Genomic DNA, 24557 nt, shown 5'->3' on the forward strand with positions numbered 1-24557 from the left:
GCCATGGAGTAGGCTCAGAAAGTTTCTGTGTGGTTTTACTTTTTTGCACCCTTTTGCATCAGGAGCAGGGTCTCTGGGGAAATCTTGGCTACTTAGCTCAAAACAAACTTGGGCACGTCCTTTCCCAGGCTCTTGTGTGATACTGAGATAAGCCAAGCAGCTTTCTAACTTTGAAACCCAGCTTTGAATTTCACATCCTTTATTTCTGAAAAATAGTCTCTTCCCTAATCATCACGGGGGATTATAGGGAAGGAACTTTAAAGTGATAGTGAAGCTTTACTCTTTGGCAATCCTTTTCAGATCATGTTCCTTTAAGGATAAGGACTTTTGAAGTGTTTTCCAACTGATGCTTTGCAGTTTTTTTGTCTGTTGTGAACATGGTCTGCTCTCTGTTCTGACTGGCAGCTGGATGTGAAAGAGGACTCAGGCACAAATAAGGATATGAAGATGCAGTGTGATGAAGAGGAGCTGAAGATGCACCAGCTGAACATTCGTGTGCGGGAAGTTTTCGCCAACCGTTTCACACAGATGTTTGCCGACTACGAGGTCTTTGTCATCCAGCCCAGCCAGGACAAAGAGTCCTGGTTCAGTAACCGGGACCAGATGCAGAACTTCGACAAGGTGAACATCTGCTTAACTGCTCATGATGCTGCATTTTTCATGTTATATCCTGTTTGTAAACAGCATTTCTGTTTGGAGGACCTGTTTCCTGATCAACATCTATTTGTTGCTTTTGAGACAACATTGCTTTTAACCAATCACTATGAGATGATGTCATCAATGTGTCGTCCCTCTTCTGAGCTACTTGAAAATTTCCTTTATTTTATAAATTAATTTCTTTTCAGAACATAGCTGCTCATGTGCCATGCAGAATATCATTTTTGAATTTTTGTCCTTCTCAGGCCTCCTTCCTGTCTGACCAGCCGGAGCCCTACCTGCCCTTCCTGTCCCGCTTCCTGGAGACGCAGATGTTTGCTTCTTTTATCGATAGCAAGATCCTGTACCACGACGACGAGGACAAAGAGCACACGCTGCGAGTGTTTGACAGTCGTGTGGAAAAGGTGCGGCTGCTGAACGTCAGGACACCGACACTGCGCACCTCCATGTACCAGAAATGCACCAACATTGAAGAAGCAGGTGAGAGCAGGCACAAGAGGAAATTCAGACAGGTTTCCTAAAAGTCATTCAGGTTCTTTTACACATTTTACACAGTTTGCCCGAGACAGTGGTGGAAGTGATCCAAATGTAAAGATACAAAGAGCATCAATGATAAACAGACCAAGGTCATACACAAAATGCACTAAACTTTCAGATCCAGAGGGTAATTAGTAAACGGCACCGGTCAGAGCACCCTAACCCTAACCCTAGAGCACTGAACAGATACAGGATTACCAAAACCCGAGGATAAATCTGTGAACCAGGACAACCAGAAAGAGTAGCAATGCTTATACACGAAATAGCAATCAAGACTAACAAAGGCTTAGAACACAAACAGTCTCTAAGTAATCAGCATGGCTTTGCACTTGACCTAGTGTCCATGTGCTTTATATACCATACTGCCAGTAAACAACCAAAGACGAGCACTAGCAGTCAGGGGAGGTTTCCCTCTGGTGGTGTGGAGGTGAATTGTCCCTGCTGGCTGTGACATAAATCATGTGTTAATAAAGAAGTTTAATAAATGGCAGAACAAGTAAACGGTTAATACTGCGAATATGCCATTTCATTACTTATTGGGTTTAATTTTTAGTGTGTAATTAAACTGTATTACGTTTGTCTTATGGTTGATGGTGAAGCAGTGGTTTCTATAACATTTAGAATATTGGCAATGCTACAGAAGTCGTATTTAGTGTGTTTCTTTGTTAGACCTGAGAAAATTGAGCATGCAGTTCTTTCTGGAAATCATACTGATTATCATTTAGTGTCATTAACCCTCACATGACCCTCATTAGTCCTATTTAGGTAGCTGTGAGAAATATCATCATTTTCTTTCTGAAATATAGTTCGAAATGTACGTCATTATGATGTTCAAATGAAGAGATTCCAGCCCTGACCACTGAATATTTCTAAAGAGGTTGATATCATTTTAAACATCTCTCTGTATTATTTTATGGAAATGGGCCACAAGTTTTAAATAATTAATTTTAGTGATTTAATGGTAAGTACAAATAACTGTCCTCGTTTACCAATGCTGTTGATTGCTAGATGATTGTTTGTATCCTGTATGTCATCAGACTCTTTCAGATTTAAAAGGTGGGCGGATTTAAAAGGAACTACAGAGTTTTGATTATAATTATCCAATATTTTATTGAACTGCATATAGGTTATGCTTATTTTCATAAAACTTCCATCGATATATAATGTTATTCTGATCTACCTTTTTGCATGTTGGAACTTACGTCTCCTTTAGGGTGACAACAGAGAAGTAAGATATTTTTGTATGTTAATAATTTTTTGCAAATGCAAAAAAATGCATATTTCATACTGCTATTGCAAATAACCTTCTAATCTTATCCATATTCTCAGGTATCACAAATAGATGCTGTCAAATTTTATATGCTTTTATTTTATATATAAAAAGTATAGTGCTAACAGGCTGAACCCAGAATGCCGGGGAGGGACTCTGATTATTGATGAGAGGAGGTGTTGGGTTGTGTAATGCTTACTCACAGCTTGAGATGAGTGAGATTTATTGGCTTGCTGGTCCTTTTCCTATTCTCACTCTGCATGAGTCATGTAGGCTAACAGGTGACGTAAGTGAGCAAAAGAACAAAATAAATTCTCAGTGTGTTTTAATGTTCCTCTGCCTTTGCTTGTCCTCCAGAGAAGGCCATCGAGATGCGGCTCTATAAGATCGACCACACGGCTGTGCATCCACACCTGCTGGACATGAAGATCGGGCAGGGCCGCTACGAGCAGGGCTTCTTCCCCCGACTGCAGTCCGATGTGCTCGCCACCGGACCCACCAGCAACAAGTGAGACACTGTTACGTCAGTGAACCTAGAAAATACACTATATGTTGTTATCTGGTACCTGGTTCATAGTGTCTGTGATGCGCCTACAGTCTGTAGTTTCTAGAACTTTATAGTATAGAAAATATCAAGGTTTGAGCATGTGAAGGGTTTTCACATGCTGCACAAATTATTAGTAGTTATTACATAACTATAATTTATCTTAGTTAACTGAATAGATGTGTAGCAGGAAAATGTGCAGAGTAAATGGACAGTCAGAGGAGTACAGGAAATAATAAATACAGAACAGTATATTACAGTTATATTACAATTATATATTATGTTTACTTCCAGACCCATCCAAGCTAAAACCAATTATTCTCCAGAAGTTAATGTAGCTGTTTTGTTGTAGTATGTATTGTAGAGATTTAAACGTACAAAATGTCAGTGTACTACTCTTATTGAATATGAATGTAATATTTTTAATATATTCTTAAAGTATACCCTGGAGATTAATTTGTATATTTGTTGCATAATGCAGAACATTATTCTGAATAACAATATTGCATTGCAGAACTTTATTTCTCTCTTAAACTGTGAAGTTAAAGTGGAATGAGATCAAGGAATATTAATGCGTAGTAGTAATTCTCTGTAAAATGAACAGCCTTTGTCCATGTTGGTTTATTATCGATGAGTTTATTATCGGTGTTTTAGGTGGACTAAGCGCAGTGCTCCTGCACAGTGGAGAAGGAGGGACAGACAGAAGCAGCATGCAGAGCACCTTTATCTGGACAACGACCAGCGAGAGGCAAGGACTTCACCTTTGCTTTTTTTTTTAATTTAACTTCTTTTCTGCATGTTGCTTTATTACTTGCAGTTACTTTGATTTCTGTCCTTTCTTTAGTTTTAACTTTTCCGTGTAGCAATTGATTAATTTTTTGTTTATTGTCCATCAACTGTCATCTGGTCCTATTTTTCGTTTTCCATTTTCCTTTCCTGCATGATCCTGTTTAACTTCTCTTTGACACATTCCACACCCACACACACACAAACACACACATACACACTTTCAGCATTTGGAGTGTCTGTTTTCGGAGCTCCAGCTTCTACTGTCTCTGGACTACTACTGGTACTCACAGTCCTTCAGGCCGTGTATAAAGTCTGTCATGGTGGATGCGGTATGTGCTAGTTATGAGGTTGACCTGCAGAGTTCATGTGTTTCTGACATTTGAGATTTCCTTGCTTTAGGGCCCTGACACATCAAGCCAGTTTTCAGCAGTAGAGAGCCAGTGGATAACCACTACCTGTAGTTTTTGGTGCTGGCACTATTCAGCCTCTCAACACCCATCAGGGTACTGGGTGAGAGGGTGATTGCACAGGAGAAAAGAAACTGAATCTAGCTAAGAAAGCAAATAACACACACAGAGAAAGACACACTTTTTTCATGTTAAACTTGTGCTCAGTAATTCTCACTTTCCGCTCATTTCCTGTAGCTATGTTTTTGTAATGAGTAGGCAGAGCATATCATAAAATTACTAGCACACGTTTTTTTTAACCCCATTTTCTTCCAATTTGGTCATTTGCCAATTCCCATCCATTACCTAGTTCTCCCCTATCAACCACACCTACTAAGCAGACAGGGTGAAGGCTTTGTCCTCCAAGACATGTCGCATCAACATGTCACATCAACATGTCACAGGGCAGCTGAACACACTCAGAGAAAAGCCCTCTTTGGCATACACAAACATGCAGATGCCCATGATTGGCAAGTGTTGCTCTGATTGACAAGGCATAGCTAATTTTTCTCTCTTGGTGACAGGGCAAACATGTTTCTGTTGTGCTACTCGAGCCCGTAGGGGATCAGTTAAATTATTTTTCCGCCATATTGTGTCGTTCATTATTAATTTTTCACCGTCAGCACCTCCTAATGGGGCGAGTTATTTCCTTTCACACAGACAAAGAATAAAGCCTGTCTATCATCTTTACAGCATCTCAAAGTGCAGCTTTAATTAACAGTGGCTCTTGGTTAGCGTTATTTCTCCGACATTAGCTTGATGTGTCAAAGCCCTTAGGCTGTACACTGTTACTTCTGATCAATTTCACATTTGTAAACAAGGTCTTATGTACCTTCTGTTGCATTCTTTTTACTGATCAGCCACTCAGCTGGTCACTGGTTAGGAGCAGAGATGCTGTTAATGTGAAAATTTCACATAGCCATCAACTGGGAGAAAGAGTTTAAAAGAGATATACAGACTTTTGTACAACATATTGGTCTTCCTGCTATTGTCTCTGAGTTTAAAGTTATACTTTACAAATGGGAAATTGGTCCATAGCTAAAACCAGACTACAACAGAAATAGTGGCTGTGCTTGATGTGAAGTTGCTTCACTTCCCTTAAACAAAATGGTACAAATCTGACTGTTTGAGGTCATTTGCAGTTAAATACACCCCAGTACTCCATAATAGAGAAGCATGGGACCAGCACTATTTAGAGCAATGCTGAACCCTGAATCTTTTCACATTTTCCACTCTGCAATTGCAGAAATACATCCAGGAGGCTCGTAACCTAGGCACCACCATCCGCCAGCCCAAACTGTCCAACCTGTCCCCTTCTGTCATCGCTCAGACCAACTGGAAGTTTGTGGAGGGTCTGCTGAAGGAGTGCAGGAATAAGGTATGCTGTAGGAAAAAGGGAGAGAGATCCGTGCATCATGGTTCAGTTAAGCTGTTTAAAACACCTTGAGTATGTGGTGACCTCTGAAGTAGTTGTTCTGTTACATGAGTGTGTATCTTGGTCCAGACAAAGCGCATGCTAGTGGAGAAGATGGGCAGGGAGGCAGTGGAGCTCGGTCACGGTGAGGTCAGCATCACTGGTGTGGAGGAGAACACACTCATCGCAAGCCTCTGTGACCTGCTGGAGAGAATCTGGAGCCACGGGCTGCAGGTTAAACAGGTACAGCAGGAGCACACATACACAAATACACAAATGAATAAGTACAATAAGTTTTCATTCACCTTCCATCTTGTGACATTTGAAAATGCCTGTGCAGGTGATATATTTTAAATTGACGCTGTTACGTATATTTGTACTAATAGTAAGATTTAAAAAAAACAAAAACAGAAGAAAAACAGAGAAGATGCCATAAATGGCAATCGAAAAGGGACTATTTATTTATTTGTTTATTTATTTATTTAGAAATAAAATTCTACCAGACCAAACTCTTTTTAAAAAACAGACAAAGTTGCTTTAAGAATAAACAGAATATAAATGAAAAACTTTTGACGTAAGTTTGTATACCTTACTGTACATATATCACCAAAGCAAGTTTGGTCTTAAATTACTTTTGGTGAATTGGAAAAAAAAAATTAAAAAGTACATTTAATGACAGCATACTTGTAAATTTTTATGTATTTAGTATGGTAGTATGCAGGTGTTGGGCCTTTGAGTTTGCAAATGACCTTTTACGTGATAGAAACACTGACCTTTTTTTTGTGCCGTTTTTTCAAAAATGCACTAATAACGATGCAAAAGGGGAGCTAACATCTTCCTGCGTTTGTGCACTTGTCCCCTCTCTCTCTCTCTCTTTCTCTCTCTCTCTGTCTCTCTCTCTCTCTCTCTGCTCTGCCAGGGGAAATCTGCCTTGTGGTCGCACCTGCTGCATTATCAGGAGAGCAAAGAGAAGAGAGATGCCACACCAGCCGGCTTAGGGCCTCCTGGTAATGAATATTCTCTCTTTTCTAGATGAGATAAACATAAATGAGTTACTTCTGCGAGGATACTTTGATACTTTTCTGTACTTTGATGGGGAGGTCTGATGTTTCTCTCATGTCTCTCAGGTCTCATTCATGACACAGAGAGGCGGAAATCAGATGCCAGCTTCGCAATGCCGCCTCTTAAAGTCTCTTTGATTGAGGACATGAGGTCAGTGTGAGAGAGTGAATAGAAATATTTTAATATCTGTCCTCATTTTCATTACACCAGCAGTTTGTTGTCAATCCTTGGGTCAATTAATATCTGTACTGCCATCTTGTGGCATGTACATGAAACTGTGAAGCTGAAAAAGGTGAGATGAATTACGTTACCAAGTGCTTTTAGAGAATAGAGACCAAAACATAGCTTTTAATTACTGTGTTCATTATTATTCAGACTTTTTTATTATTATGCTTTTATTATTTTATTCTAATATTTATCAGCACAAGTTTTTTTTTATAGACTCTTGTATCTAATATTGAACTGTAAAAGAGAAAGTCCTGTTAGAAATATACTTTTATCTGGGAGTCAGAATGGTGGATCTGGGTAGACATTGTTTCCCCACATTGCGTGAAGAAGATGGAAAGGGGTCGGTGTGTCTCGTCATGTTACTTCCAGTCTAATTAGCACAAGCCCCCCAGCAGGCTCTTCTGGTTAACCAGTGAAACAGCGCAGGAAGTCTTATACCGTGCAACACCAACCACACAGCTTTCCCTTTGCAGACTCAGCAGCTCTTACTGACCAACCAAATACTACTAATAAGGTGCATTTTAGTTAGTGAGTGAATAATTAGACCATAATTGATGGTTAATGCTTTATAATAAGGTTTCCTTACCTGACTTTATTTACTTGCATTACTTGATGAGAGAATTAAATTCTAGCATGTTATTTAATACTGATAATGCAGAACTCAGGTCTCTGGGTGTAAATATCAGTCCCTGCAGTTTAGCTTTAATTATTCATGAATGAAAATGAATACAGGTGTTTATTTGACTTATTTGGTTCATTTTGAACCATTATTTAATAAGAGCATTAATTATTATGTTAGCATTTTGGTGTATTAATATTGAAGTTGTTCTAATAGTATTAGTATTAGACAAGTTTTTTCCCATTTCCCTAATAGCCACTTCATGCTTATTCCTCTGTGGTAATTGAAGAAAGAAAAGGGTGAACGCTGTCTAGAAGGCATTGGACTACTTTAGTGAGAATCTCAGGGGGTGGGGTAGCACTTACAGACTGCGAACAGCAAATGTGCCTGGACAGCTCTGCCAGGATACTGGCTCCGAGGGACAAAAGCAGGCTGGCTGATGAAGTCTGGGCTGAGATTAAAGCTCCTCTTGCTGCCCTCCTTTCCTCTCCAAGTCCTCAGTGCTAGTGGCATTTTGGACATCATAGAACACAAAAGTCCAGTCCAACTGTTGTGAGAAATAAACAGATAAACAATAAATTAAAAAGCTGGACAAGTTGTACAACAATATAGAGAAAATAACTGATTTTTAAAAATTTAACCTTGGGTGTCTGCTTCAGTTGTATTAGAGTAACATAGCCAGGATTTGAGATCTTATAATTTTTTAAATTAAGATAACAATTGCGAACGATTTGCTGAGTTCCTAAGTATGTAAGTGGATAACATTTAGTTGATACATTAGTTATCTAAATCCTGATCTGTTCCCACACTAGTCCCTGAACTGTCCCCTTGCATCCCAGCTAACAGAACTATATTTATATTATTGCTAAAATGTTATTAGAACATTATTCACTCAGTAAGAGTTCGATTAGCTTCTAAAAAAAGTTAGACTGTAACTTTTCAGAAATAATTTTCCTAAAATGTTCTTTCGTGATAATGGTTTGCTTGACAATGTTGTTAGTACATCACTCACACAAGTTTCACCAGGTTCACAAGAAATAAAATTGTGTATACATTAGTGTTAATGTTCCTACAACTAAAACGTTTGTATTAATATGGTAGGAACATTATAAAAACGTTCTCAGATCACTCAGAGAGCATAACTGCTTTTTTTCCAGGCACATTCAGAACATTGGAGAGATTAAGACAGACGTAGGGAAGGCCAGAGCCTGGGTGCGTCTCTCCATGGAGAAGAAACTGCTGTCCAGACACCTCAAACAGCTCCTGTCTGATCACGAGCTCACCAAGTAAGACCATATGATGCTCTGTGAATATTTCTCAGAACAAGTTCTTCTGTAACTATAACTTCTGAGTGGACCTCTTTTTTCCATTCTTTTGGCTTTAAACCAAACTCTCTAACTCTTTAAAACTCAGATGAAGATTTATATCTATAATAAATCAACATAGCTGAAGTACCACCTCCCAATGTAGCAATCTACCATTAAAAATGAAAACGCATTTTATTATTAATGAGTTCATCAGGATAAACTGGGTCATGTTTGTGCTAGGATTCTTTTGAAGTATCTTCTTTCCACTTTGGCACACTGTGTTTCAACATGAAAAAACATGCCTTCTGCTGGCACGTTTCACATATCTCTTTCTCTTTCCTTTGCTGCAGGAAGCTCTATAAGCGCTATGCCTTTCTGCGCTGCGATGACGAGAAAGAACAGTTTCTCTATCATTTACTGTCTTTCAATGCCGTCGATTACTTCTGCTTCACCAACGTCTTCACCACAATCAGTGAGTTGCAGCGCAGCATCACACAAGCACCATGGAACTCAGTATGCCGGTCCAGAGTTCGTTCTTCTGACTTGTCACTTTTTCTCTTTCCTGCAGTGATGCCGTATCATGTGGTGGTCATTCCTAGTAAGAAGCTGGGTGGTTCCATGTTCACAGCTAACCCCTGGGTGTGTGTGTCGGGGGAGCTGGCTGAAACTGGAGTACTCCAGGTGCCGAAAAACACTCTGGAGATCACTTTTGAGGTGAGGGATGTTATGTAATTCTGTTTGGTTTTTTCATTTCAGAAAATTCATCCTGCATGAAAGGGGCACTTCCAGCATTCCAACCCACACAGACTTGCAAAGTGTCTCAACATCAGTGAGACAGTGTGCAAGTCTGGTCATGTGATCTTTATTCAACCATAGTGGTGGTGCGTTCCAGTGAATCCAGGCAAACACATTTTACACCTGGCAAAGAGGTTAACAGCATCCGGAATATCAACATATCCCACAGATGTGACTGTAAACTGCTAAGACTCCATACAACTACAATTACACCGTAATTACACATAGCATCAACCACAAACTGAATTTCTGTTGCAAACACATGACCCTGTTTGAACATAGCAAATAATATCTGTGTAAGATATTAACAATATAGACAAGTTTATTAGCAGCCGATTTTGTGATTTTAAGATATTGTGACACAAAATTTTCAATAAGGTCAAACTTTTAATTCTTTTGTACTTTTGGCCAATATTTTGATGTAAAAATTATCACATACATTTACTGGCATGTAAAAAAAAAAATTATAACAAGAATTCATCTTTGGCAGAAAAAAAAAAAGTCAGAGAGAACCTTGTCATTCTGCGGTTTTCCTCGAGCTCAGTGAAGTTACTATCTGTCTATATCTATCTATCATTCCAAGGTATTGTGTCATATTTTTGGTTTACAATAAAAATGAGGGAAAAAAAGTATTATAATTTTTGCAGCATAAATGTGATGGTAGTCTTTCACAGACTACAGGTTAACTGCTAAGAAAAATAACTGAAGCAGAAATAAAAAATAAACCAACAAGATTGTTATAATCTTAAGTAGCAATTTATACGCTTTGTTCTTGCACTCACAACTTTAAAGGTTGACATTTGAAAGGAACTGCCCATGATGATACAGAGTTATTTTGTATATTACTGAAAAAAATTCATTAGAAAAGGTTTTTTCATCAGCAGTGATATATTGAGATTACTGCAGGTTTAGGTGGATTGTTGAATCAAGGAAAATTCAAGCATGTTATCAGTACACCCCATAATAATCATTAAATTATTTCTACTTTTATGTGTGCTGTTATTTTGTGAAATTAAATTTTTACGACCTGATAATGCCCTCATCAACATCATTTCATCAAAAGACTATTTTGACCAAATAACTTAACAGTGTAATAACCCTGCAAATGTGGGTTAAAGGTGTGATCCAGATTAGTGCTAGATTTATTGCGATTTTTCTTCTCAGTGCCAGAACCTGGGCAAGTTGACCACAGTGCAGATGGGCCATGATAACTCAGGATTGTACGCCAAGTGGCTGGTGGAGTGTGTTCTGGTCCGAAATGGGATCACAGGACACACTTACAAGTGAGAATCAGATTTATTTATAAATACCAGCAACAAATGTGACGTTGCAGAACAGGAGATACAGATGTGTTTGTTTGTGTTCAGGTTTCCATGTGGCCGCTGGCTGGGAAAAGGCGTGGACGATGGCAGTTTGGAAAGGATTCTAGTGGGAGAGTTGGTGACTGCAGGCTCAGAGAATGATGACAGGATGTGTCGCACTCCTCCCATGCAGCAGTCGCCTGGGATGATGCGCCGATTCGTTACCATCTCACCAAATAGCAAACCAAGTGAGTACCAACACGACAGTCGTAAACTTAATGCTCCTGCTATAACAGCTTGCTACATGAGTAGTGTGTGTTTTTGTCAGAGCTGAACACGGGGCAGATCCAGGAGGGGGTCGGAGAGGCAATTAATGGAATCGTAAAACACTTCCATAAACCAGAGAAAGAGGTAATGAGTAGGAGATTTTGCTTTTATTATCTTTGACAAGTGTCACAATAAAGTAGATTATTGAGTATGTTTACTGAGAATCATTCTCTCTGTCTGAATTCAGAGAGGAAGTCTGACTCTTCTTCTCTGTGGAGAATACGGTCTGGTCTGGGCTCTCGAGCAGGTGTTCCAGCACGGCTTCAAGTCACCACGCCTCTTCAAGAACGTCTTTATTTGGGATTTTCTGGGTAATAAACAAGTTGATTTAAGCCTTATTTGGGATTTTCTGGATAATCTAATATGCTGTTTGAATTAATCCTGAATGACTCTTGACTGTGTTATGTATGAACTGATATTGTACCATGTCTGTATGATCCTGTCCCTTTAGAAAAGGCGCAGGTTTACTTTGAAAGTGCCGAGCAGAGTCAGGTAACTCAGGATGAAAACTATCAGACGAGGGTGCGCCATTTCTGCCGCTTCATGCGCGCCATCAGCAGCACCCCCAGAAACATTGGCAAAGATGGAAAGTTCCAGCTGCTCGTGTGCCTCGGAGCCAGGTTAGTCAGTAATCTTGTATAAATTGTCATCAACCAAGCACTTTGATATATGAAGGTTAACTACAAAATATCACACATGGAACACAAAAGTAATTGCTAATACAGCTTTCCTGTTGTTGTACCTTCTTCTCTTTCATAATTTAGAAATGTGGCTTGCAAATATTCACCATGTGAACCCCCTTAAGGGTTGCTGTAAAATTCCTAAATTAGTCCTGGTGCAACCAGTTGCCATTAGAAGTTAGAGAACATACCTAAACAAACAGCATCGTGAAGACCGGTGAGCTATCAAAATATGTCCTGGACAAAGTTCTAGAAAACTGTTAATAAGGGTTTGGTTCTAAAAATAAAAACCCAAATGTTACACATGGAGCATTATAAATCCATTATTAGAAATTGGAAAATTGGAGGAGGCCATCCACCAAAAGTCAGAGACTGGGCAAGGAGAACACTAGTCAGAGAAGCAACCAAGAGGCCAAGGGAAACACTCAGCTTGATGCTACCACCACCATGCTTTACTATGGGAATGGTGTTCTCAGGGTGATGAGCAGTGCTACTGATATGAAATTCTTATACTGAGTACTTACGCAAGCCACTATAACCAATTATTGACACATCCTGGTCTTTCTGTTATCTCCTACAGAGATCACTTGCTTCACCACTGGATAGCTCTGCTGGCTGATTGTCCCATCACAGCACAGATGTACGAGGACATGGCACTGCTAAAAGACCGTTCTCTAGTGAACTCTTTGATCAGAGTGTTACAGACTTTGCAAGAATTCAACATTACTCTGGAGGCATCTCTCGTCAAAGGGATTGGAATATAAAACCTTGCCCTCCTGCTCCTGTGAAGTAGAAGAAGAAAGACATAATCCAGGCAGATCAGCGTGGACCATGGACTATTTGGCGTTTTTTTTTTTTCTTTCTTTTTTTTTTTTTACATGAAGAGACTTGAACAAAAGAACTACACCTGGCTTACATTAAAGCTACTGTCATGTTAGCCGTATATAAAGTGCAATGAGCCTTTTCAAAACGTGTCATTATTTTTATCCTCGACGCTGTCGCTGTTAGACATTTAAGATATGTTTTGTATTATGATCCCACCTGTATAGCCCACCTGTGCTATACTGTTTTAATCAAAAGCTCAATATTTTCATTGCTATTGTGAACTCCTGGCGACAGCTGTATTTAAAAAAGGAGAGCAAGGAAGAAAAAAGGGTAATATATTTTCGAAGAAGAGCAGTATTATTTTGATATGTCTGTCACGTTGCTTGCTCTGTGGTCTATCTAATCCATACTGTCACAATGCAGAGTGAAAAGCAAATGATGTAGAAGTATGCTTTATAAGTATAACTCATGGGAATCTCATATTTTAATTAAAACACACACAAAAAAACAAGAAATTAGCTCTTGTTTTTTTTTCAAACCAGGGGACTTAAATCGAAACGTATGCAAATCTCCACGAGCACATGCTGAGATTAGACTATGTTAGATGATAGGGTGCATAAAAAGGATGACAAAGTGTATTTTATGAATGAGAAAGTAGAAAAAAAAACATTCAGACCTCTTAAAACCATTTTAAACAACTTTCCAGTTAACTCACACATTTTCATAGCCAGAATTCTCTCAGTGTAACCAGTGTATCCCTATTAGATAAAATATGACATCAGTTCATCATATTTTTTAACCCTCAGGTCTGCACATCAGCCAGTAGTCATAGCCCAGAGACATTGAGGGTTTTATTGGCCTCCATGAAAGCCCAAAGCTCAGCGTCATTTGTTTCTGCTATGCAATATTTACATCTCCATGAAGCCTCCACTGATACACAGTACAATACACTGACAGAACAGAGGCTTTGTCCAGATGTTCTAGTGTAGCATATGATGTGTAGTCCAGAAGCTTCTGAAGTTTTCTGGCAGTCTCCACACCAAAATGCTCTAAAACTGCATCATTTGTCTCTTGGTACATTTTAGACAGGACTGTGTAAGGTAGTGTTTAATAATTGAGCAACAGTGTACAGTGTATAAAATGTATTAAAAGTGAGAATTCCATGCTGGTGTTACGGCTCGTCATTAAAGTCAAAATGATTAGATTAACAAAATGAAAACAAGCCTCTGTTTTTATTGACATGTTTACTGTTTATATATATATATATATATATATATATATATATATATATATATATATACTATGAAGGGCCAAACAGGAAATAATTATATGAAATCTGAATGTATATTTATAAATCTAAATATATAAATGTAAATGTGAATATACAGTTATAACTCTGAATATATAAAAGTAAATCCTAATTTATATTTCTAAATCTGAATATATAGTTATAAATCCTATTACATAGTATATATACATATCAGGGGAGTAATGCAATACCAGTACAGTACCTAAAGTGGGAGTGGCCTAAACCCAAAGGTTTTTTTTTTTTTTCTTCTTCCAACAGGATCCTCGTCCCAATGCACACCTCTACTCTCAACCACATGACCTAAGAACCTTTCAGGCAAGTTTTCTTTAACAAAAAGCAACAGCCCAGTGCAGCTCTTATTCGTATCTGTATTTGTAGCAATTTACAACACATTATCCATATTTCTTTCTGAATAATGTATTCATATTTGGTTACATCCCTAATATATATACAGTACTGTACAAAAGTCTTAGGCACATGCAAAGAAATGCTGTAGAGCAAAGATGCCTTCAAAAATAATGAAATTAAATTTAATAGATGAACCAAAGTCAATATTTGGTATGACGATCCTTCACTTAAAAAATAGTAGTCTCAGTCCTCATCATCAGCTGGTTTCTCCTTCTACAGCTTTAGGAGCACTTTGCTGGATATATATATATTTTGTAAATATGTGAATTTATCCCTGTGAATTTATACTTAATGAGCGAGCCAGGGGCAACGGTGGCAAGGAAAAACTCCCTGAGATGATATGAGGAAGAAACCTTGAGAGGAACCAGGCTCAAAAGGGCGCAACAGATAGTGCGATTATAAATAAATCCCTTCTATTATTGTGTACTATATGGACAAATAGTGCAATTGTGCAACCAATAAATTCATCACAGTTTTTGCAAGAAGTCTGGTTGGTTAAAATCTATCCACTGTCCACTGATGGAGTCCTGAGTACGAAGGTGTTCGTGGCAACCGCAGCCCCAAAGCCACTACAGCAATCGCAGTCCCAGGCCATTACAGTACAGCTCCCAATATGTGATCCCCAAGCCATCTCCACAGCCCCCAGGTGGGACTATCCCCAGCAAACCAAAGTGTGTTTTAACAGTCTTTGACAACAGCCCTGCTGTTGGCTAGATATTATTTTGGATGTTGGACTGTTTCTCAACCCTGCAGTGACACGCAAGTGTTTAAAAACCACAAGAGCACTTCCCTACATGATACACTCGTGCCAGCACTACACTCTGTGATGTTAGTGATACTACAGTGCTGATAATGGGCCACCATTCAAACCATTATTGACTCAGTGGTGGTCATATGGTCCTGTCCCACTGATGGATGGATGGATGGATGGAGGTTGGCTTCAGATGGGCTACAGTCAGTAATACAGTATACAGTCATTGGAAGGTGTATCTGATAGCCTGACAACTACAGTACATAGATAGATAGATAGATAGATAGATAGATAGATAGATAGATAGATATCTGTGTATATATAATTATATATAATATTTCAGGCTTATGTAACCGCCTCATTGCTCAAATATAACCTTTGCACTACTTCAGGCCAAACAGCAAAGTGTATATTTTTATTACATCATTTAAATTAATGAACTATTTTTTTCAGACACTAACCAGAAGGCGGATTGTTTATATGTGCAGGAGGCGGGATTTGTCTGAATACTGGTGGAGATAAAAGAAAACTGATTTCGCGCTCTTTTGGTCGCCTTTGCAAAAATAAACACGACGTCATTTACGCCAGAGCACAGCATTCTGGGAAGGCGAGTCCTCTAAACGCTCGGTAACATGTCTGTTAGCGTATATAGTCCTACATATCCCAGGATGCAACATTCTTAAAAGGCGACAAGAGAGCTCATCGATTGGTGGAGCTGATGTTTAAACTGAGGCGCTGACGCTCCTTATATGGACTTCCTGTGAGCCGCCGCGCCGTTTTGCTCTGGTATTTGTATGCTAATGAGGCGCCTCCATTCATGCGCGTGCGGTCCGTAGTAAGACATGCGCAGTGCGGAGGAATAAAACGGACGGAATTTCAAAGTTTCTGACGGTAAGCTCTTTGTTTGTAATCGGTGTGAAGTCGTGATTAAACGCCGTGACATGTATGTAACGGTTTGTGTTGCGTGTATTTGTGCGGATTCGCGTGTTTAGCTTGCGTGTGCAGTGAGAATGTGTACGTTTAACAATGGTGTAGCAGCGCGTGCACGGACGCGGCGCGTGGCATGGCAGCATGCTAACAATAGCTAACTCCGTCTTGAGGAGCATTTGGCGCTCTCCATGGGGGAAAGTTTGAATAAAGGGAACACAGACGCCTTAATTCAACCGTTAGCAGAAAGATTCAATCCGACATGTTATGAGAAGAGAGTAGAAATTCAGCCTCGGTGAGGATTTAGTGTAAAGACGTGTTTAAGAAACAGACTCAGGACCTCCCACTCTCTTTTTTTGTGTGTGTGTGTCTCGCGCTAGTTACACAAAACGCGTTAGTTACCCAAACTCGCTGCTTTTATGTGTAAATAGTGTTTCATTTACATTAATATGAATCTTAGACACGCACATCTACAGCACTCTTTCAGTATTTTGTGTCTTTCCTGTGTGTAAAGCGAGGCTTTGGGGTTGTGTTTCGTGTTGTTGAGACTCTTCAGCTGTTCACACTGAACTGATCCGCATCCATTCAAGATGCGCGCGCTTTAAGTTGAGGTTATACACACACACACACACACACACACGCGGTTATTAAAAATCTTCTAATGCACAATGTTCTTGTTAAATAAAAACTTTATCCAGCGTCCCTCTAGAAAACCAGTTGTCCTGATGTACTTTCGGTTTTGCGAATCTGATCCTGAAAAGAAAGCAGTTTGTGGGCTGCACGATACTGAAGAACAATGCGATACATCGCGATAACTTGTTAAATAATGCGATACGATAATACTATAAGTGTAAAATCAATTTAGATTTTATACATTTTTGTGTGTGTGTATATATATATATATATATATATATATATATATATATATATATATATATATATATATATATATATATATATATATATATATATATATAAAAAACCAACATACATGTTTCATTCATGTTCTTTTTTTTTTTTTTAGGAAAAGAAAGCATTCTCTGCTACCTGCATCGCCCTAAAACTTTGACTTTTCATAACTTTTTGAAGTATTAAAATCATTCAGTTATCGCAAGCACTTGCGATATGCATGTCACAATATTTTGATCATTTTGATATATTGTGCAGCCCTAGATGCAAATAAATCTCTCATGTCTTGCTTTTGTAGTGAAGGTGAAGCGCCAAATCATGTTCGTGTTGCCTTATTTATTTGTTTATTTATTTATTTTTATTTTTTGGCATGAGGATGATTTTTTTTACCACGAATCCTGGATTGATTTTATTTAGTATGAATGACTAAACATATGAAAAGCAGTGCTTTGCTGCTGATGCTGATAGCATTTCTTCTTGGTATATAATTTTTCACAGAAGTGTGTGCTAGTCACAGAAACCTTTCAGAAATGCAAGTGTGTCTGGGAAGAGCATGTAAATGTAAAGGGACTCATTTTCCCCAGACCTGGAGAAAGTATAGAAATTCAGGGAAACTCTTTTTGGGAATAAATGTAACTGTAAATTCATTTTCTGTTGTGATATGAACTCCATGCAGAAAATATACAGGCATGCATTTTTTCCCACCACAAAAAAAAGGTTTCCCCAAATTTCCATACTGCCTTTTTTTTTTAAGGGGGGAGGAGGAGGAGGAGGATGGAAATTTGGGAAGACTTGATCAAAGTAGCATGGTAGCAGAGTAAACACAAAGAACTGGATATAAATCAGATATTGCCTTCTTGTATGTGTCTTTGTTTTAACTATACTGGCAATATCCTTCAAAATATAAATATCTATATTTTTTATGGATTATAAAATATTTAAAAAATGTCTCAAGGTCTGGAATTTTCATTTGGAAATTTGTAGCGATTTAACAAGTGTGTAATAGTGTCATGTCCACCTCTCTAAAACATAAAGCTGCTCTGAGTGTGATTTTAAACCACGTCCCTGTCTGTTTTGAATGCACTTACAGGATCAACCAGAGATGTTTGGATTTCACAAATCCAAGATTTATCGCAGCCACGAAGGCTGCTGCATTTGCAAGACCAAGTCCTCCAGTTCCAGGTTCACAGACAGCAGCAGATACGAGGAGACCTTCCGCCTCTGCTTCGGGTGAGGATTACTGCAGCAGAATCCTTAGCCTATAATATTAACCTTATCACTGTTTACTGCTTATTCATGTGTTGCACTGTGCAGTGTTTCCCCCTCTGTCTAGACATAGCAAGTCATAGTGACTGGGGGAAAACGTGACAATGAGTTTTATCACTCATCTGTGCAAGAGTGAACCATTTTGAAGAAAAGTCCAAGTTGCCTGAATTATAATACGGCTTGATAATCAAAATGAACAGGATTTGGAGCGTGTCGGCTGTAGCGAAAATATAATGTGATGGAGTTGGGTGGGGGTGGCAAGTACAATTTTTAGTTTTTATTGGGTTTGATAAGAATGACGCCTGCATGAGCAAAACAATCACGTCACATTTCAAGGCCTGTGTAAGACTCTGGGCAACAAGGAACAGACGGGAAAATAAAACTGTGCACAGTAATATATAAAATGGAGTGAAAAGCAGTCTAATGTCCAACCAGCTTCTTATTACTACACTAGAATTGGTCTAAATGTTTTTATTTTATAAAATATGCAGGTATCTACAGTTCTCATGATGTTACTGGCGTATATTCATTTGTTTTCTGCCTGAAAGCCTTCAAATATAAACGCTAATAACAGATTACGGTTCTCACACTGCTCAGTATTAACCGATTTCCTCGTCTTTGCTTCGTCCTCGTTATTTGTTGTTAGTTTATCTGAAGACCGAGTCGGCGACATCTGCAACGCCTGTGTACTGCTGGTAAAGAGATGGAAAAAGTTACCCCATGGATCGAAGAAGAACTGGAGTCACGTACGTATCGGTTTCATTAAGCTTGTGAAGTGATTCTTGTTTAAAATGCCTGGCTGATTTTCATTTTATTTCTTCATCGATTTCTTTAAGGTGGTGGACGCGAGAGCAGGACCTGGCTTCAAGCTGACAAAACCCAAAAAAGTGAAGAATATCGATGGGAAGAAGAAAAGCAAGCTGAAGAAACTGCACAAGTTTAAACGGCAAAGTGAGTTCAGTGTCTAGGGTCTAGTTTGATTCCTTTATCTGTGAAAAAGCGGATTCCTTTATTCCTGAAATGCCCTTATTGTCACAAACAGTAGGTGTGTTGGATCATACAGCTGGTGCACCTCAGTGCAGTTTTTCCACATTGTAACTAGAACTAGAGAGTTTGTGAAAGAGTGTATGTTGTCTGCTAAGTAGTTGATTATGATTAGTCAAAGCAGTCACTTTAATATAATCTTATTCATATCATTTTTTTTTTCTGTTTGTTTCTCTCCAGATTCTGATGCCCACAGCACTACATCCAGCATGTCTCCCTCTCAGTCCCCCAGCCACAGCAACCAATCAGACGATGGCTCAGACGTTGAGACCAAGCAGAGGCGCCCGACTCCAGCAGGCTTCTCGTTTCTTGACCTCTCCTACTGGAAAAGGTAAAATACAGAGTGAAAGTTAGTTTGTCTATCTATCTATCTAGAAAGCTATTAGCAAAATTGACACTAGGTGTGAATGACAGAACTCTGTAAGAAAGGAACCCTAGGCTTGATGATATAAATAAACACATTAGAAAATAGTGTGCCAAAACAGGTGCTAACAAGTGGTAGCAGTCAGTCAAACTACAAGTGATGGTTTAATTATGTTGGGGTGCACGATTACAGCCAGTACGTTGTCCTGATACTTCAAAAATTTTGGCAGATAATAGCGTAGGCACTTTATAAAGAAAAGGTACCGAAAGACCTAACCGCTTCCTCTACATTTAAGTAATGCATATTACTGGAGTCTTTGAGGTTTAAGTTTTAAGCGCTGTCCTAATCGAGAACATGTGGATGGACAACCTGAGTGCGTTGAGTAATATCAGCAAGCGTAGTCATTAAAAATGAGCACAAGATGCCAGGAATTGCATCATGAGCAAAGTCGCTGGTGTATGTGTTGCTCAGTGCTCGCAGAACTGAACTTCTCTCTCTCTCTCTCTCTCTCTCTCTCTCTCTCGTGCAGCAGTTTCTCGACAGTTGCTGATACTGCACTGCATGCTCAGATTGGCTGTCAACGCACTTAAAGATACCATTTAGATACTGTGATGTTTTATCAGGTTACTCGTATTTGTAGGAAGATTCTGTAGTTCCTCCTCTTGATACAGTTTGCAGTTTGCTTTGGTTTGATTGGCATTATTAATCGTGAAATATGTCCAGACCACTGCCATTTCATGTCGTCTCTTCATTAGCGTGCACTTCAGTTTACCTCATATGCTTAACTACCCAGCAGAACCTGACCTTATCTTTTTCTACATCAAGATCAGTGTCATGTGAAAGAGGTCTCGATATTTTTACACTTCTATTTATGCTTCTACGTTTGCAGACAGAAAGTGTGCTGTGGCATTGTATACAAAGGGCGTTTCGGTGAAGTCATCATCGACCCGCGCCTCTTCAAGCCCTGCTGCGGCTCCAAGCAGCCGCCGGCCGTGACGTCGCCCGCCACGGACTCCCCGTGCGCCGCCGACACGATGCCATCTCCCCTCGCAGAGGACTTGAAGGAGACCTGGTGACCTCGTTGCACCTCCGAGCGTCTCCTCAAGGCGTGGCTTTGTCTCCAGTGGCAGACTCTATCATTCCCACATGACTGTATAAATGCTGATTCTTGCTTTTTTTTTGGTTCATTTGTTATAGCGATTTCCTTTTGAGAGAATTTTTTTTTTTTTTTTTTGTAAAGAAAACAAGAAAAAAATCAATTAAAAAAAATTAAGTATGGGCATTAGTAAATATTCATAGGATCAGGATCAAATTGACGGTTTAAGACTTGTAATCCTTTTTTTTTTTTTTTTTTTTTTTTTTTTTTTTTTTTTTAAATTATATTTTTTATAAATATTTTTGGGACTGTATAATATTTTGCATTTTTGTAGTGCTTGTAAATATTTTTTTTCTTCAATTCCAGTGCACCAAAAGCCTCCTATCTGGCTCCTAGTTTCCTGTGTGTACATTGAGTTATAAATGTTCATGAAATACGGCATATTGATGTGTCCCTGACGTTGCTCAATGTGTTGATGAAATGGTTCCAGTTTTTAAACAAATCAGCTGTACTGTGTCTACGAGCTCATTTGATCTAGATGTGCTGGTAGAGTGGTCAGTTTTATGACACAGTGTTTTGGTTGGCAAGGTTTGAACAGGCTGATTAATATTCACAAAGTGATTATATCTCAGTTTTTGTCCATTAAATGCATGCATGTCTGTTAATCTGTCATTCCTAATTGCTATTGTCACAAGACCACAGAATGCGGGACACAAACCTTTTGCCAGTCCATCCAACAATAAACGTGCATGCTAATATTGATATTCAAAATGATATTTATTATAGCATGCTAAGTCAGCATGTACTAAATGCATCTTCAGTTATATTGCTTAACATTCAATGTGATGGTGTGAATTTTTAAATTTTTTTTTTGGTTAACATTGATCACCAGTAATTTTTCACTACAGATTTTAACAGCATCTGTTGATACCGTGATTTAAAAAAAAAAAAAAAAAACTATTTTGGCAGCTGCTTCTAGCCACTGCATGCTTCTCACTTTTGTAAATGTGTTCCTGTGTAAAATCAGCAATAATGTTAACTGTTTGCATCATGATACAGTGTGCAGCTTTTAAATTCTACAATGTGATGGCTTTTCGCCTTTTGCAACGGGTTTTTTTCTACTCAGGCAGCTTATAATCCGAAGTAATGGCGCGAAGAAGTTCACATTTAAATGACACATTTAAAATAAGTTTCATTTGTAGGAAATAAGAAATGACATTAAGTCTTCATTATATTGTTGGAATGAATTAACGAACAGCAATAGCGCTCTCTGGCTTCCAGAATACCAAGTTGGTTATTTACATGATGTCAATAAGGTTCAGGGAAACTATTTACTTGGTACATTTTCAGTCACTGTTAATGTGCCTTATGAGAGATTTAACTGAACATGAATTTGTCTTTTCTAATTTATACTATTTATTCAAACATGTCTGTACAATTGATGCTGTAAAGAGGTTATGTGCACCTTTTATACATTTATAATGTTTTTATATTTTTTTTAATCTTGATTGTCATTACATCTTCAATTTAATAAATCTTGTATGCAATACATTTCTAAATTTGAGCATCATTTATCAAGATAAATGGATTTATATGTAATGTATATGTCTGTTATTGTTTGTAGGATCATTTACACAAGAACTTTGATATTCATGAAAATCCTGTAATTTCCAAAAAACATTTGTATCCCACTCATGCTCCATATATATATATATTTTTTATGAAATTCAGTCTTTTTATATTGGAAGCATTAATTAAAGAATATGAAAAATAAAGCAAGCCAACAGAAACCCATAAATTAAGACAAATGCAACTAGTTGCTTAATTATGACGAGAGAAATGCTGCTGTGTAAATGGTTTAACAGCTGTTCTGTCTGTGCATAGCAGGAAAATCGGTTGCATTTGCCATGGCATCTATTTACACTGTGCGACACTTCCAGCACGTTGTGGGATCGGACCAGACGGACTAGCCTTCGCTCCCCACATGCATCAGTGAGCCTTGGGCGACTGTGACCCTTGGACCATTTTGGTAGGTACTAACCACTGGGGACACCGGGAACACTACAAAACCTGCCGTTTTGGAGATGCTCTAACCCAGTTGTCAGTTGTGGCAATCACAATTTGGCCCTTGTCAAAGTTCCTCAGATCCTTACGCTTGCCCATTTTTCCTGCTTCCAACACATCAACTTCGAGAACCGACTGTTCACTTGCTGCCTAATATATCCCACCCCTTGACAGGTGCCGTTGTATTGAGAAAATCAATATTATTCACTTCACCTGTCAGTGGTTTTAATGTTATGGCTGATCGGTATATCTACATTCACTGAGCACTTTATCAGGAACATCTTCTCTTTCATGCAACTATCTAATCAGCCAATTGTGTAGCAGCAGTGCAATGCATAAAATCATGCAGATATGGGCCAGGAGCTTAAGGTAATGTTCACATCAATCATCAGATTGGGGAAAAAATGTGATCTCAGTTATTTTGACTGTGGCACAGTTGTTTCCTGCCTGATAGGCTGATTTGAGTATTTTTATAACTGCTGATCTCATGGGGTTTTCACACACAACAGCCTCTAGAGTTTACTCACAATGGTGCAATAAAAATAAAACATCCAGTAAGCAGCAGTTCCGTGGACGGAAATGCCATGTTGATGAGAGAGTTCAATGGAGAATGGCCAGACTGGTTGGAGCTGACAGAAAGGCTACAGTAACTCAGATAACCACTCTGTACAATTGTGGTGAGCAGAAAAGAATCTCAGAATGCACAACACATCGACCCTTTGAGGAGGATGGGCTACAACAGCAGAAGACCACGTCTGGTTCCACTTCTGTCAGCCATGAACAGAAAGCTGAGGCTGCAGTGGGCACAGGCTCACCAAAACTGGACAGTTGAAGACTGGAAAAAGGTAGCCTTGTCTGATGGATCTCAGTTTCAGCTGAGGCACACAGATGGTAGGGTCAGAATTTGGTGCCAACAGCATGAATCCTACCTTGTGTCAACAGGCCAGGCTGGTGGAGGTGGTGTAATGGTGTGGGGAATGTTTTCTTGGCACACTTTTGAGTATTGTTGCTGATCTTGTACATCCCTTCATGGCAACAATTTACTCTTCTAATGGCTACTTCCAGCATGATAATGCACCATGTCACAAAGCAAAAGTCATCTCAAACTGGTTTCATGAACATGACAATGAGTCCAGTGTTCTTCAGTGGCCTTCCCAGTCACTGGATCTGAATCCTGTAGAACACCTCTGGGATGTGGTAGTCCAGGAGATTCACAGCATGAAAGTGCACCTGAAAAAACCCAGTAACTTATAGTGTTCCTAATAAAGTGCTTAGTTAGTGTATGTATACATACACACTCATCCATCCATTTTCTGTACCGCTTATCCTACACAGGGTCACAGGGTAACCTGGACCCTATCCCAGGGGCACAAGGCGGGGGACACCCTGGACAAGTGCCAACCCTTCACTGGGCACAACCATGCACACACACACACACACTCACACACCCATTAATACACTACAGACAATTTGGAAATGCCAGTCAGCCTACAGTGCATGTCTTTGGACTAGGGGGAGGAAACCGGAGTACCTGGAGAAAACCCTGTAGCACGGGGAGAACATATATATATATAACTGAGGTAGCGAAACAACTGACTTGTTCTTATAAATAACAAAA

General features: G+C 39.0%; 2 protein-coding genes across 5 annotated transcripts in view; both read left to right on the top strand.

Moving 5' to 3' along the window:
- The window catches only part of dennd5a (DENN/MADD domain containing 5A), a 48220-nt gene extending 34256 nt beyond the window's left edge, over window positions 1-13964 (top strand). For both annotated transcript variants that reach the window (XM_026930853.3, XM_053237953.1), the window contains 17 exons: window positions 406-621; window positions 903-1137; window positions 2822-2972; window positions 3663-3756; window positions 5490-5621; window positions 5748-5900; window positions 6577-6664; window positions 6785-6869; window positions 8724-8852; window positions 9224-9345; window positions 9442-9587; window positions 10833-10951; window positions 11036-11217; window positions 11298-11380; window positions 11484-11607; window positions 11748-11916; window positions 12557-13964. In XM_026930853.3, the coding sequence (XP_026786654.2) occupies window positions 406-621; window positions 903-1137; window positions 2822-2972; window positions 3663-3756; window positions 5490-5621; window positions 5748-5900; window positions 6577-6664; window positions 6785-6869; window positions 8724-8852; window positions 9224-9345; window positions 9442-9587; window positions 10833-10951; window positions 11036-11217; window positions 11298-11380; window positions 11484-11607; window positions 11748-11916; window positions 12557-12740 (2412 nt within the window). In that variant the 3' untranslated portion in view covers window positions 12741-13964. The remainder of the gene's footprint in view (window positions 1-405; window positions 622-902; window positions 1138-2821; window positions 2973-3662; window positions 3757-5489; window positions 5622-5747; window positions 5901-6576; window positions 6665-6784; window positions 6870-8723; window positions 8853-9223; window positions 9346-9441; window positions 9588-10832; window positions 10952-11035; window positions 11218-11297; window positions 11381-11483; window positions 11608-11747; window positions 11917-12556) is intronic.
- A 2052-nt stretch (window positions 13965-16016) lies between these two features.
- Window positions 16017-22426, top strand: sinhcafl (SIN3-HDAC complex associated factor, like). Of its 3 annotated transcripts, none has more exons than XM_026930858.3 (6): window positions 16017-16160; window positions 18196-18335; window positions 19018-19117; window positions 19208-19322; window positions 19596-19746; window positions 20669-22426. In XM_026930858.3, exons 2-6 carry the CDS (start codon window positions 18208-18210, stop codon window positions 20853-20855), a joined length of 681 nt encoding a protein of 226 aa, XP_026786659.1. In that variant the 5' UTR covers window positions 16017-16160; window positions 18196-18207; the 3' UTR covers window positions 20856-22426. The 3 variants fall into 3 exon arrangements, with proteins under 3 accessions (XP_026786659.1, XP_026786660.1, XP_034164693.1); XM_026930859.3 differs by having other exon boundaries at window positions 16157-16212; XM_034308802.2 differs by lacking the exon at window positions 16017-16160 and adding an exon at window positions 16297-16491.
- Window positions 22427-24557: the final 2131 nt, after the last annotated feature.

Source organism: Pangasianodon hypophthalmus, chromosome 11 (assembly GCF_027358585.1).
Source record: "Pangasianodon hypophthalmus isolate fPanHyp1 chromosome 11, fPanHyp1.pri, whole genome shotgun sequence".
NCBI classification, from domain to species: Eukaryota; Metazoa; Chordata; class Actinopteri; order Siluriformes; family Pangasiidae; genus Pangasianodon; species Pangasianodon hypophthalmus.